Consider the following 16,345-nt stretch of genomic DNA (forward strand, 5'->3'; position numbering starts at 1 on the left):
GATTCCAGAAGCAGCTGTGGCCTCCTCTTGCACCTTCAATCTTAGCTGCTCCCAACTTACACTGTCCTCCATTATTAGGACACAGCTTGTTGCTCCCCCCCCTGCCCCCCCCACCCCCATTAGCTCTTAGCCTTCTCACATTCTTCTTCTGCTACCCACCCACCAACCTACCTTTAAGATTCGGTTCAAGTGTCATCTCTTCCAGGAAGACTGCCTTGCCCTTCCTCCCACGTCCACCCACAAGCTGGGTTAAGTATCTCTCCTGGTGGTTTAGTTACTTCCTAGGTATACCTCTGCCAAGCAGATGCCATGCTATTATTATCATCTGTTGATGTGGCTCTCACCCTTACAAGACTGCGAGCTATTTCAGGTTGAGAATGAGGTCTTACAGACAGACCATCTCCATGGCTTAGCTTAGTATCAAACAAAGCCTGGGACACTCTTAAGAGCTGAATAAAATGTCTTAAAATAATTAAATAAACAAATACAACTGAATACAAAGTTTTGCAGAAAATGCTACTAAAAGTTTTATTGAGATAAGTCGATGACGTTATATGGCAAAATAAAATAAAATGAACTTTTAAAAATGTCTAAGAATTTCAATTTTCTATATCGTTAATTGTCCAAAAATCACACAAATAATTTTAAATAATCTTTTTTTAGAAGGCATTCCCTTAACTCCTTGTCCAGGAAAGCAATGTAAATGTGAAAAGATTTATGGGATATAATTAAAGCAAGGCTCAGAGAAAAATTCATTGCATTAAATATACCAAATGAGTGGAAGCTGTAAAGACAAGAATGAGTGAAAACAAATTTAGTACCCAACTTGAGAAATTAGAGGGGAAATCACACAATAAACCTAGGGAAAGCAAAAGAAGATACTAGTAAAGATAAAACAAGAAAAACAATGAGTTAGAAAACAATGAAACAATAGAATGAATAAATATATCCCGGATTAACCTTATCAAGCATGAAGCGGGTGGGGAAGAGAAGGAATGGCTATCCACCAAACCAACCAGGCCAATGAAAAAAGAGAAGCAAACATAGCTACGAACTGGGAACGGAAAATAAGGAAAACAGTCTTTGTTGTTGCCGTGTCTTCGAGTTGACTCCAAATCGTAGCAACTCCATAGTGACCATTTAGGTAGGACAAAGTAGAGAGTCCTGGTGTGGCACTCAGCACTGGACTGCACTGTTGGTGGTTCAAACCCACCAGCTGCTCCTTGGAAACTCTACGCAGGGTTGCTATGAGTTGGAACCAACTCGACGGCACTTGGCAACAACAGGACAAAGCAAAGCCACTCCATAGGGTTATCTGGCCTGTACTCTTCATACAGGAACGGGGAAGGTCCGACCTACTACACAAGGCCCGTGAAGTCATTTGGTCTGGTCCTGTCAAGGCAACTGCAGTTCTAGCCATCACATTATGGGTGACATCATTAAATGTTAGACCAAATATAACTAATTTTTCAGTTGATAATTTTGGATGACCCACAAATGATGTTATAAATACCCCAGAGGCCCAAGGCAGAAAAAAGATTCCCCATGAGCAAAGATGTCAGCTTGAAGACTAAGGTGCGTCTGACCCAAGCCATAGTATTTTCAATAACCTCATATGCATGGGAAAGCTGGACAGTGAATAAGGAAGACCATAGAAGAATTGATGCTTTTGAGTTATGGTGTTGGAGAAGAATATTGAAAGTATCATGGGCTGCCAAAAGAACCAACAGATCTGTGTTGGAAGAAGTGCAGCCAGAGTGCTCCTTGGAGGCCATGATGGCCAACCTTCATCTCTCAGACTTCGGACACATTGTCAGGAGGGACCAGTCACTGGAAAAGAATATCATGTTTGGTAGGGTGTAGGGTCAGAGAAAAAGAGGAAGACCCCCCCAAAGAGATGGATTGGCCAAGTGGCAGCATCGATGGACTCAAGTGTGGCAACAACAGTGAGGTTGGCCCAGCATCGGGCAGTGTTTTGTTCTGCTGTGCATAAGGTCGCTATGAGTCGGTACTGACTCGATGGCACCTAACTACAACAAACCCCTGCTTTATAGGAAGAGACACCAGTTCTTTTCTCCCTTAGAGTCACTGGTGGGTTCCAAATGCCTACCTTTTGGTTAGAAGCTGAGCCACCAGAGTTCACTGAAAATAACCATGTTGTTACTGTTAAGCGCTGTCGAGTCAGTTACGACCCATAGTGACCCTGCATAGGGTGTTTCTGAGGAGTGGCTGGTGAGCTGGAACCTCCAACCTTGCAGATGAAGCCGACTTTGCAGTCCAGCGCATTAATCCACAGCGCCACACCAGGAAAACAACCATAGGTAAGTGGAAATGATAAGCACTGAAAGAGATTACTAGATAATGTTTCTGATGACGATTGTGGTTGTTAGGTGCCATTGAGTTGGTACCTATTCGAAGCACTGATAGTGGCTAAGTTTAATTTTTCACACCCAAAGTTCAGACAGAAGACAGAGATTCCCACCACTTCCTGTTTGCATGCCCATCGTCCATCAAAAAGCTAGAACCATTGTATCACTTGTCTCAGTGAAGCAAAAAACTTTCAAACATGGTTGTTGTTAGGTGCCATTGAGTCGGTACCAATTCATAGCAACCCTATGCATAACAAAACAAAACACTGCCCAGTCCTGGGCCAACCTCACAATTGTTGCCATGCCTGAGCCCACTGATGCTGCCACTTTGTTAATTCATTTCACCGGGGGTCTTCCTCTTTTTCTCTGACCCTCCACCTTACCAAACATGATATCCTTCTCCAGTGACTGGTCCCTCCTGACAATATGTCCGAAGTATGAGAGATGAAGTTTGGCCATCCTAGCTTCCAAGGAGCACTCTGGCTGCACTTCTTCCAACACAGATCTATTTGTTCTTTTGGCAGTCCGTGGCACTTTCAATATTCTCCCCCAACACCGTAACTCAACAGCATCAATTCTTCTACAGTCTTCCTTATTCACTGTCCAGCTTTCACATGCACATGAGGTTATTGAAAATATCATGGCTTGGGTCAGGCACACCTTAGTCCTCAAGCTGACATCTTTGCTCTTCAACACTTTAAAAAGGTCTTGTGCAGCAGAATTGCCTAATGCAATACATCGCTTGATTTCTTGACTGCTGCTTCCATGAGTGTTGATAGTTGATCCAACAAGAATGAAGTCCCTGACAACTGCAATCTTTTCTCCTTTGATAAGAATGTTTATTGGTCCATTAGTGAGGATTTTTGTTTTCTTTACATTGAGAGCAATCTGTACTGAAGGTTGTGCTCTTTGATCTTCATCAGTATATATTTTAAGTCCTCTTCACTTTCAGCAAGCAAGGTTGTATCATCTGCATATCACAGGTTGTTAACGAGTCTTCCTCCAATCTTGATGACACGTTTTTCTTCATATAACCCAGCTTCTCGGATTATATGCTCAGCATACAGGTTGAATAAGCACGGTGAAAGAATACAACCTTGTCGCACACCTTTTTTAATTTTAAACCATTCAGTGTTCCCATGTTCTGTTCGAACTACTGCCTCTTGATCCACGTACCGATTCCTCAAGAGCACAATTAAGCGTTCAGTAATACTCATACATCGCAATGTTGTCCATAGCTTGCCATGATCCACACAATAGAAAGGCTTTGCATAAGTCAATAAGGCACAGGTAAACATTTTTCTGGTATTCTCTGCTTTCAGCCAAGATCCCAACATAGGTGGGACAAAAAGGCAATGGCTAGTGAAAACTCAATTGTAAGACAGTACAAAAAAAAAAAAAAAGGGTAATGAAAGAATTTCCAAATTCCAAATTGAGGAATTACTTTCTCTGAAGGAAAAGGGGCTAAATAACGTATCACTAAACTTTCAATAATAAAACCCCTCCCCCCAGAGATAAGAGTCTTACAATTTTAATAACACAATATTTTATCCCCAAACTTACTTTTTCCAAATCAAATTAGACCATTCATTATTGAAAGCCTTTTATGGGTAAAATAAACCATATTTTCCAAGTAGATGGCATTTAGGTTTCACAAAGCAGTTTCTGCATACAACTCTCAGGACCCATTATAGTTTCTGCTGAAACGGCCCAAGATCACGATTCATTTTTCCACAAACAGTGCACACCTTCTATGTCTATCAACAGAGCCCTCCTTTACAAGGTAGTTTCAAAAGCATGCTATGCTAATAGTTTTTTTTACATGTTGCCATAAAAAAATTAGCCTAACACACTTAATAAAATACTTGGGCGGGGAGGTTGGTTGGCAAACAAATGTAGAAAGTGCACTTTCTTTGTGTGGTCTTCTCATGACTAATCCAAATCTCCTTCTATCACTCTACCTGATTACATACTTCAGAGGCCGGGTGTGGCACTGTGGGAGAAACACTGGACCACAAGGCTGATTTGAACCACAAGGTCGGCGGTTCAAATTCACCAGTCGCTCCCTGGAAACCCTATACAAGGGTCACTATGAGTTGGAACTGACTCAATAGCATTTAATCACAATGACATTGCATGCTATAGTACCTCCCTCAGTACTGCACTAGCCAGCCTGTTGGCAAAATTCTCAAAGTATATTGCTGTTGTTAAGTGCTGTTAAGTCGGTTCTGACCCATTAGCGACCTTGTATAGGGTTTCCGAGGAGCAGCTGCTATGTTTGAACCACCAACCTTGCAGTTCAAGCAAACTTTGCAGGTCAGCGCATTAACCCACAGCACCACACCAGGATTTGGAGTTGGAGAAAATCACTAGCAGTAAAGTTCTCAACGAGGCCTGCTAGCACAATGGTCAACACTCAGCTGCTATCAGAAAAATTAGTGGTTCGAACCCACACGATGGCTCAGCAGAGGAAAGACCTGGCAAGCTGCTTCCATAAAGATTACAGTCCAGAAAACCTTATGTGGCAGTTCTACTCTGTTACAACAGGGTTGTTAAGAGTCAGAATCAAATTGAGTGTGCCCAACAACAACCAAGTTCTTCATGTCCCTGGGTAATGTAAACAGTTCAGTGTTCAGCTATCAGCTGACGGGCTGACAGTTCAAATTCACCCAGAGGTGTCTCAGGAAAACTGTTTCAATTGTATCTGAGAATTTACTTCAGAAAGATCAGTCACGGAAAACCCTCTGTGATCACCTCTACTGACACACACGGGGTTACTATGAATTAGAACTGATACAGTGGCAACTGGCTTCTTATGGGGAGAGTAGGGAGCTTTCTAAAATGAGAAAGGGGGACTGAAGTGAGATGACTTTCTAATAAGGATAAATTCACCTCAGATTCCCACACGATCCAGATCTTGCCACTCGGAAGTCTACCCAAATAGTAGGAGTTATAAATATGTAAGCAGTACTGTTGGTTATGAAGTCCCGGGGTGGCACTGCAGGATAATGCACTGGACCGCAAGGTCAGTTTGAACCACAAGGTCGGGAGTTCAAACCCACCAGCTGCTCCTCAGAAGCCCTAGACAGGGTCGCTGTGTCGGCACTTAAGAACCACAACAACAATATTGGTTATGTGTCTTATTATCATTTCAAAGGCAATCTCTTATCGTCTTGGTGTTTCCAGCTACTCACTATAAACTGGAAGCATTTACGAACCAGTATTCTATTCCGTCGCTATGGGTCGGAACCGACTCGACAGCACTTAACAACAACAACAACAACATTCTATTCCGTAACTCAATGCCAACGGTCGCGCAAAAACCACTGGCCTTTTATTCCTCATGGCTCTTTACATCCCCAGCTTCCTTCCCACTCTACCATGGTCATGACAGTTTATCACAAAACTAACTACCCAACGCTTTTACATCCCAACCCTACTGTAGTAAGATCCTCTGCTTCCTCTGTCACATCCATACCCTTCAAACTATTAGGGATAGAAAAATAATTATGGCCTCACCAGCTGCAAGGAGGTTGAAGTGAAGCCAAGTCCTTGAACAGTTTACCTTTAGTTCTGGTCCTAAATTTTTATACAGAGACATAGGGCACCACCAGGGAGCAGTGTGTTTCCTACTTTCAGAGCATGCTTGAAGTAATTTTCAGCTTCATTTTTTCCTAGACTTGATTATCAATATTGAGTTGCCACTAATAGAGAATTTGATACAACAGAGATATAAACCATAGCAAGCTACAACTCCGGAGTTGAATAATCCTAACTCTTTTGGAAAATACTGATGCCATTTAGCATTAAGGAAGAAGGGGAAGAAAGGGCTTCTACTTCCAGTTAAATACCTTGGTGATTATCAGTAAGAAAGAAAAGAGAATCTGAAAAGTTCTTGAAAGTTTCATGTAACTCCATTGTGTAGAAGCTTGTTAATATACATATACATATGTTGTTGTTGTTAAGTGCCATCCATTCTGACTCACAGTGACCCTGTATAGGGTTTCCAAGGAATGGTTGGTGGTTTTGAACTGCTGGCCTTGCAGTTAGCAGTCCAGGGCTTATGCTACAGAGCCACACCAAGACGCCATACATATATATACATATAAAACTAAAAGTCAAAATCCTGGTATCTATTTTCAGGTTGGAGTCCTGGTGTGGTGTTGTAAGATAATGCACTGGACTGCAAGACTGGTTTGAACTGTAAGGTCAGCGGTTCCATTCAAACCCAACTCTTAAGCATTCAAGAGGCATCAGTTGATGGGACTAGGTCAGACAGGGAATCACAAAGCACCCAGGCATTGATCTTATTCTCTGCTCTACAGAGCTCTTCATAGGGCCCATACCTGCTGGGTGAGGAGATTTATGTGGCTGGAGGGAGAATACTGCCGAGCCGCCTGCTTCTCTGCTAGCCGCTGAAGCTCAGCCGTAACCAGACTTTGGCTGTACCGTTTGCTGCAGGAGGAACCATCCTCTCCCTCTCTCTGTACTTTGGCTACTGCTGAATGATGCTTGTTTGGATGGCATGAACCTGCTAAAAAAGAGAGAAAAAATTTCACCACTTGGAAAAAGAAGTCCTAAGAAACACTAGAATAATGGAAAAAAACTCTCAGGCTAACAGATACTTTATTAATTCTCAACAACAGACAATTTCAGTTCCCACAAAGAAATTACAGCAACAGGGACCTCTGACAAATAAGGCGCACTAACTTGTTCTCGGATGCTCACAAAAAGAATAATCCCTTACACAACTCTAAAAACTCTCCCTACTGGCAAATAACTACTTGAATTATCAATGTGTTTTTACCTTCTACAAAAGAATGTTCATCGTATGTATAGAATCCTGGCATGGCGCTGCAGGATAATGCACTGGACTGCAAGGTCAGTTTGAGTTGCAAGGTGAGCAGTTCAAGCTCACCAGCCACACCACGGAAACCCTATACAGGGTTGCTATGGGTTGGAATTAACTTGACAGCACTTAACAACAATAACAACATACACAGCTTGAGTCTAGGGGATATTGTCATGTATGTTAGTCTCAGATTGTTGTCTACTGTTGGTTCTTTGTCCAAAGAACTCGTTAGTATTTTTTGTAAAGTTGGTCTGGTTTTTATAAATTGTTTTCATTATTGTTCATCTGGAAATAACCTAATTTCACCATCGTATTTGATTGACACTTTTGCTAGACATTAATTCGGCTTTTCATTGATTCAATTCTATTTCTTTGCCCTTCAGTGTATTATCTATTTCTCAAGTCTCAAGTATTAATCTTCTGGCTATCTAATTGTTTTTGTACGGTTCACATTTTTCTAATTATTCTGTTAGTTTATTTCCTGAATTGCCCATAGTTTTGACTATGTTTTCCTTTATTTCATCTACAGTTTTCTCCCTCTTTCTCACAATCTGTTGCGAAGTTACCTAATTAGCATTCCTTTAAAATCCTTATCAGGTAGTTCTGATACCATTTCTGGCACTGTATTTTGGTCACTTATTTGAAGTACTCTGTCTTGTTTCTTAGTGGAAATTGAAATTGTTTGGTTTCTTCACGACATTGTGGTATCACATTGATATTTAGTTGACAATTGTATATTGATGTATTCTCCTGATGAATGTGGTAGAGACCAGAGGTGTGAACACACTTCTCTGTTCACTGTTCGTGTACCATAGTTCACGGCGGGTTTACCTGCCTTCAGAAGCAGAGCAGAGACTTTCCAAAAAGGGGTGCCACTGGCCACTGGGTTGGTGAAGACAAGGACTGGTTATGTTCCCCAGCCACCAAGAGGGCATGGGAGAAAGGAAGGATTGCACCCCCTTGCCACCAGCCTCCAGCCATGTCCTGTGCCTGCAGACCACCGTATCAACAGCTGCTCATAAAAGCTCCCGATAGCTGTACCACCATTCTCTTCTCTCATTGTTCCTGCTCAGCTGTCTCTTCCAGTGGGCACGCAATCCACCTTACTGTCCTGTCCCCTGATGCCCTGGGCTTTGCGATCACCATCTTTAAGCATGCCACTTGGTCTCCCATGTCTTTGTTTCAGAGATGAGCTCAATGAGTCTCTGCCATCTTGGCTCAGACTCCCAATCTGGTGTTTTTCCATCTAATTCTACTCGTCACTAGTTTGAGGTAACGATTACCAAATCAATCTTAATACTTTTTACAAAGCTTCAAAGGGAAATGGGGATGAACACAAAATTGAGTATATGCAGAAAACAGCAATAATATTATTCCAAGTGACTGGTTTTCCTTTATGATTTAAATTTCCTTCTTTCAACTAGGTTTTATTATATGTGAGCTCTAAAACTGTTAATCCCTTATGCTATATAAACAAGTGACAGGGCCCTGGTGTGGTGCTGTAAGATAAGCACTGGACTATTAACCCCAAGGTCAGCAGTTCAAACCCACAGTTGTTCTTTGGGAACCCTATCCAGGGTTGTTATGAGTTGGAATGGACTCAGTGACACTTAACAACTTCAACAAATTTCTGGCAAAAATAAATTATTAGATGTAAAATCAAAGTCGATCATTTTCTAAATTATAAAAGTCACACATTACAACAAAAACAAAGTGTTTTAACCCAGAAAAGTAGACAGGGAGAGAAATCTTTCAAATACTATCACTTAATCTACTATGATTTATATTAACATTACTCGTAATTAACACAAGAATAATATTCATGTATTCCCTTTTATTAATGCTTATGTAGTCATGATTATTCTACATACAATTTGGTTATGTTCTTAAGAATTAATCTGTAGCCTTACATGTTGAATATATTGATATATATGGGTTACAAAGCACACTGTAATGTACAGCTGTGAACCTACTTCCTAACCCAAGAACTACCATCACACATCATGCATCAACCCATAAGGTACTCTCCACCCCTTTCAGCATTCCCTTTTGAAATATAGTTTTAACATATGTATGGATGTGTGTTTGTGTGTATAGATGCGTATGTTAAAAAACAACAACAACAACAAAAGAGTTAACTTTGATTTTGATCTCTGTGAAAATGGAATCCTATCTTAGTGGTTTCCTGGAACTTGCGTTTGTTATTCAACAACATACCTCCAAGATTTAGCCTTATTATTTCAGGATCATTGAAATTCATTCATTTTATCTGCTGATACTCCATTTTGTGAATAAGCCAGAGCTTATTTTCCTATTCCCTCATCAATGGAAATGTTGGTTATTCCGAACTTTTCGCTCTTATAAACCGGGCAGCCATCGCTGGGGGCATTGGTACATGCCTAGAAGTAGGTTTTCCTGAGATATGAATTTTCAAATTTATGTGGTATACCTAGGTGGTTATGCCAATTTACGTATGCACAAACAAGCATTTCTATCAATGATCTTCTCTCACACTTAGATTGTCAAGCATTTCCATGATTCTCTAAACTAAATCCACTACTCTCAAAACAACTCTGACCCACAGTGACTGCTGGCACAGGAAAACGGACACAGTTTCCAAGGCTATAAACTTTTATAGAACAGTCACAACCTTTCAGTGGTGAAAAGGCCCCTCAAGTTTTCAGTAAAAGTATGCAAAAACTCACTGGAGTCTTCATTTACAATCAATTATAAAGACATTCAACTAATGTCACCTCTTTTCTGATATGTCAGTTCATGTCTTTAGAAAATTTTCTAGTGAGCTGTCTTTTTCTTACTGATTTATGAGTTTTGCTTTTGTTTTGACCTTTGCTAACTACTACAAATGTTAGTGATGGGTCACCTGCACCCTACCCTATAAGCTTTCTGTTTTATACTGGGAATTCATTTTATGCATGGCAGGTGGCAGGGATCTAATTTCACTTATGTGGATAACCAATGTCCCAGAACCATGCATTAAGTAATCCTTTTCTTTCTCTACTGTCCTACAATGCCATCTCTGTCATTAATCATAGTTCCGTTTGTTTTGGGGCTTTCTATTCTGCTTTACTGATCAGTGTGTTTGTCCCTTTGCTAATATTTTACTGTCTGAACGATCATACCTTTTTATTAAGTCATAAAAGTGTGCTCCTCCACATTTTTCTTTTTGAAGAGGTTCTCACTATTCTTGGCCTCTGTCCTTTCATTGTTTTAGAACCAGTTGGTCAGGATTAACAACAAATGTGTTGAGATTTTGGTTGAAACTGCATTGAATCTAGAGATTGATTCGGTGAGAATGGAAACTTTACTATATTGAGTCTTGGTGACCATGAGTTAGAACTGACTCAACAGCACTGAGCTTGGCTTGGCCTTTATCCATGTACATGGTAGATGTATGCATTTATTTCCATATTCCTTAAGGTATTTCAACAGATTCTTTACAATTTCCTTATTAAAGTCTTCCCTACACTTATCGTTGGGTATTTTAGAGTATTTTGCTATTGTATGTTTATCAAAACATTGTTTTCCAAGAGAGCTTCAAATTGGTTTGAACCAGTTAGTCATAGCTGATGCAGTGAAACTGGAACAGACTCAAATTTGTAAACCCCGGAATTATATCAGAACAGCAAAAATTAAGAATCAAAGCCAAGGAATGAGAGACTTGGAAGAGACATAGTGAGGTCTTTCAAGAGCCTGGTAAGGGAGATGGAATCATTGGCCGGACGGGGGAGTGGCATACAGTCAAAGGCCAGGTCAGCTTCACCTTTGAGCTAGACACTACTGTTTATGACTCTGAGGAAATACCAAGAGATTTGGTTGGTATGCAATGTGCATACCGCCATTTAAATTTCTAGAAAGGCATCAATCCATAATCTTTCTACTTCCAGTTATTGTTCTGGTGTGCCCACATTTAAAAATCTGCTGATATATATATATATATATATATATATATATGAAATGTGTGTGCAAAGTTGTTGTTATTCTGACTCAAAGCTACTCTGTATAGGGTTTCCGAGGAGCAGCTGGTGGGTCTGAATTTCTGACCTTTTGGTTCGCAGTCAAGTGCTCACCCTACAGAACCACACCAGGAGTCCAAATGTGATTATTTTATTAGTGTATACACATTTAGAACGATTTTCTTTTTCACCTGAACTGAACCTTTTATCATCACACGAATACCTTGAAGATACTACTGATTCTGTTCCAGACCATCACAGTAAAGTAAATCACACACATTTTTTGATTTCCCAGTGCATATAAGTTACGTTTACACTACATTGTGGTCTATTAAGTGTGTCATGTTGTTGCTGTTGAGGTGGTGTCAAGTCAGTTCTGACTCATAGTGACTCTGTGTAGGGTTTCTGAGGAGCAGATGGCAGGTCTGAACCACTGACCTTGAGGTTAGCAGTCCAGTGCTTATCCTCCAGACTCATGTCAGAACCCCAAGTGTGCAACGGTATTATGAAGAAGTTTGAAATACTGTGAGAACTGCCACAACGTGGCACAGAGACATGAAGTGAGCATAGGCCACAGACCTTTTGTGTATGAAACCTTTTAAAAACCCCATAATATCTGCTAAGTGCAATCAAGTGAAGCTCAATAAAGCCAAGTATATTTGTATGTAATTGTTCTGTACATCTATAAGAAAGATTTTTATCTAGTGCATATTAATACAGTTTCCCAAGCTTTCTTCTGATGAGTATTTCCTTCTTCTTCCTTTATTTCAGCCTTCTATGACTTGATGTCCTTTTATAAATGGCATAGAATTGGATTTTTAAAATGGAATCTGACAACATGTAACAAGTTTAAGTTCAATCTATTATATTTATTTGTGTTCATTTCTTTAGACTTGGCCTTACAACTTTTGAATTTCTATCGATTGTGTTTTTTCCCTCTGACTCTTGGTTCTATGTTTCTATTTGTTCTTGTTTTTTTAACCTCATTCTAGTTTTCTTCTCCCCATAGGTTTAGAATTTACATATTTATATTCTTTTAGTGGTGACCTTTAAAATTTGAAACTGTGCATTAACTTTTCAAAGTCTAGGGTTACATAGCACCTTAACCTTCTTCCCAAACTATTCAATCACCATGAAAACATTTAACTCCAATTACTTTCATGCTGTTGTTGTCTATTTTATTTCTCTAGTAAACCATAAAGAAGCCTGGAAATTTTCCCAAGGATAAGTCATGCAAAGTATGTTCTCTGACCACTGTGGAACTGATCTAGAAGTCAGTTACATATGGTGGGAAATCCCCCAACTACTGGAGACTGAACAACAGACTTCAAAGTCATCCAGGGGGTCAAAGAAGAAATTACAACAGAAATTAGAAAATATTTTTGAACTGATCAATTTTTTCCCTTCCCAGTCCTCTCTGGAGGAAGGTATGGAAAAGGAAGGTTTCCAAAAAGAGTTCTGATGATAAAATTTATTACTGAAGACATTAATCTTATTGAATTTCTCACATAAGAAAAGAAATCTCAAACCAGAGCAGTATTTATTATGATTCCTGGTTTCAGAAAATAAAAGCCACAGGAAAAATAATTATCCATTATCAGCACAGGCACACATTATGCACACATTTATATTCATGACTTATTAAAGTGGACATCTGACATATTTGATTCAAGTTGCAAATTACAACATCCATCTTATTTTAAATCAGGTACTGACTAACACATACAGGTTGGCTATTTACACAACGTGGCTCAGATACAAGTACCCTTAAAACGGATACTTAAAACTTAATCAATATTAAAATAGTGATCTACAGATTCCATGTAATCCCTCTCAAAATCTCAGCTGTCTTTATACAGAAATAAACTAACTGATCCTAAAATTCCTATGGAAATTCAAGGGCTCTAGTAGAACCTAAACAATCTTTTTAGAGAATAATAAAGTTGAAAGAATCACACTTGGTGATGTCAGAACTTAGTGCAATTCTACAGTATTCAAGACAGTGTTTTTCTGGCTTCAAGACATACAGGACAAAGGATTAGAATTGGAGCTCCAGTCATGTTCCATTTATGATCAACTGAGTGCCAAGACAATTAAATGGGGAACAAATACTCTTTTCAACAAATGGTGTTGGGACACTGGCTATATACCACATCCCACAGAATGATGCTGGATTCCTACTTCACACCACACGCAAAATTTAACTCAAAATGTTCAAAGATCTAAATGTAAGAGGCTAAACAACAAAACTCTTAGAAGAAAACATACAAGTGAATCTTTGTGACCTTGGGTTTGCAATGGTTTCTCAGATATGCAAGAGCATAAACAACAACATCAAAACAAAAAAACCCCTAGATACATGAGGCTTGATGAGAATTAAAAAGTTTGATTTTTAAAACAGTGAAATGACAACCCACAGAATGGGAGAAAACATTTGTCAATCAGAGAGCTAACAAGGGACGACTTGTATCCAAAATACATGAAGGCGCTTCAGTGACGCAACAATAAAAAGACAATCATGCAATTTAAAAATGGGCAAAGGATTTAAATATGTATTTCTCTAAAGAAGATATACAAATAGCTCATAAACACATGGGAAGATGTTCAACATCATTAGTCACTCGGTAAATGCAAACAAAAATCACAATGAGATCCAACTTTACACCCAGTAGGACGGCTGCCATAAAAGAAGACAAGACAATCACAAGCGCTGATAAGGATGCTGAGAAACTGAGCCTCAAACATTTCTGGTAGGAATGAAAAACGGTGTAGCCACTAAGGAAAACAGCTTGGATGCTGCTCAAAAGTAAGAATTATAAAATTACCAAAAAACAAAACAACAAAGAATTATAAAATTACAAACAAAACAACAAAGAATTATAAAATTACCAAAAACAACAAAGAATTGTAAAATTACCAAAACAAAACAACACAGAATTATAAAATTACCAAACAAACAAAACAAAACAACAAAGAATTATAAAATTACCATAAGACCCAGCACTTTCACTCCTAGGTATGCACCCAGGAGAATTAAAAAAAAACATATTTCAACATAAAAACTTATAAATGAATGTTCATAGTAGTACTCAGCATTATCAAAAAATAGAAACAAACCAAATGTACACCAACTGATGAATGCATAAACAAAATGTGGTATAAGCTATGGTAAGCTATGGTATATGCACACTATGGAAACTTAGTGATAAGAAGAATGACGTGCTGATCAGTGCTACAACAGGGATGAACCTTCAAACATTCAGCTAAGAGAAAGGAGCCAATAATGGAAGATCAGCTGTTGTGTGACTCCATTTCCCCGCAACGCCCAGTAAAGACAGTAGACCAGTAGCAGCCAGGGTTAGGTGAGAGGAGGGAACAGAGAGTGACTGCTAATAGGGATGGGATTTCTTGTTGGTGATAAAAATGCTCTAACATTCGATAATGATGCTGTTTGTACAGCTCTGTGACTTTAGCAGAAAACCACGGAACTGTACACTCTAAAAGGGTGAATTTTATGTGAATTATGTTTCAATAAAACTGTAAAAGATTGGGGGAGGGACATAACATAGATCTACTTCATTTAAAATGAGATACCCTATTTTTAGAGTTCTTTGGTTATTTTTACAGGTCATACCTGGCTCTAAATACATTAAAAAACAAACACTATTGATTTGTCTGATGCCAGGAATAAATATTTGAGTCAGAAAGAATGCATACAGCACAGTTATAAGTTGGATGAGCTGGATGGGAAATCTCTTGACTGGACTGCAAATTCCTAGTGGACGGCAGCTTTCTCTAGGTGCCCAACACCTAAGTCCTGTTTCATTTCGTATCAATGAATAAATGCTACTAGACCAAATGTAAGCCTCTTAGTCACATCCGAACACTTCAGCAGGTGTCCCATAACCCTTCAAAGGAAAAGGCAAATGGAAGAGAGACGACAGTCTTTTCTTCTCAGGGCTAGGAGAAGCTGACGTTTTGGTCTGCTTTCGTGTTCTCACTCACCTGCCTTTGCTGAAGAGGGACGAGACAGTTTCTGGCTATAGATATGTGCAGCACTTTGGAAGGAGGAAAAGGGGCCAATGGTGTAACTGCCTGACCGACAGCGCGGCAGGCCAGCGGGGCTTGGTACGTTCTGTGTCCCAGGATGTAAAGAAGGAGAAGCACTGTCAGGGACTGCGCTTGGTAAAACTGTTGACGGGTGAGGCATGCTGGGGATAGCTGGAGGAATCTGAGATAAAGAATGGTGGCCAGGCCCTGGCGGGAGGTCAGAGGTTGTGATCATAGACGACAAATGGGCGTTGGGAGTTTTCTGCAGAAGAGCAGCAGCAGGACCAGAGAAAGAAGTTGAGGAAGAACTAGTATAGACTAATTTAGCCTCTTTCTCTGCTGCAGTGGTAAAACCTATTAAAACAAAAAACAGATCATTTTAGGAAAAGCTGACATATAATCTGTATAAAACATAAACATATTTTAAACCTCAAAATAATCCTAGCATGAAGCAGAAATCACGAAAAATTCAGACTTCAGTAAGTATTTGCTCTGAAGCTAATGAATTTTGCCTACCACAGGTGACCTGGCAACAGAAATGGTGGTGGTAGTGATGCACTGTTGAGTTGGGTCCCACTCAGAGTGATCCTGTGTAGGGATTCTGAGGCTGTAAGACTTTATGGGAGCTGAATTCTCATCTTTCTCCCATGGAACAGCTGGTGGATTTGAACTGCTGACCACGTAGTTAGCAGCCTCATGTGTAGGCCACTGCCTAACAGAAACAGGAGTCTGTTTTGGTTCTTTCTAAAGCTAGAGTTGGACTAACTTTACAAAACAGACCGGGAGGGTTTTCTGATCATCAAAGCTAAGTCCTCTTCTTTTCGTTTCACTTTTCAAAGAAAAAAAAGTGCTAAGGATTTCTAAATATTAGGAAAATAAAAACATTTTTTAGAAGAAAAATGGATTATCAATAAATGAGAGAAATTTCTGGGGAAAGAAAGTACCAACGAATAATGTCCCATGCTTTAGAATCATCTACCTTCGCATGACTTGCTTTTTTTTTTTTTTTATTAAATGTTTTTATTTTGGATTGAGTGAAAGTTTACAGGGCACATCATCAGCTTCACATTCAACCATTCATATAGCTTGTTTCATTACAT

The 16,345-nt window shown here is 39.5% G+C and overlaps 1 protein-coding gene across 1 annotated transcript in view; it reads right to left on the reverse strand.

The window, feature by feature from the left end:
• The window catches only part of TTLL5 (tubulin tyrosine ligase-like family, member 5), a 343,961-nt gene that overhangs the window by 138,760 nt on the left and 188,856 nt on the right, over positions 1-16,345 (reverse strand). Inside the window, exons 26-27 of the mRNA XM_006865602.1 lie at positions 15,201-15,599; positions 6,716-6,900 (exon numbers count right to left, since the gene is read on the reverse strand). Of these exons, the coding sequence (XP_006865664.1) occupies positions 6,716-6,900; positions 15,201-15,599 (584 nt within the window). The remainder of the gene's footprint in view (positions 1-6,715; positions 6,901-15,200; positions 15,600-16,345) is intronic.

The sequence above is a fragment of the Chrysochloris asiatica genome, unplaced genomic scaffold (assembly GCF_000296735.1).
Source record: "Chrysochloris asiatica unplaced genomic scaffold, ChrAsi1.0 scaffold00079, whole genome shotgun sequence".
Taxonomy (NCBI): domain Eukaryota; kingdom Metazoa; phylum Chordata; class Mammalia; order Afrosoricida; family Chrysochloridae; genus Chrysochloris; species Chrysochloris asiatica.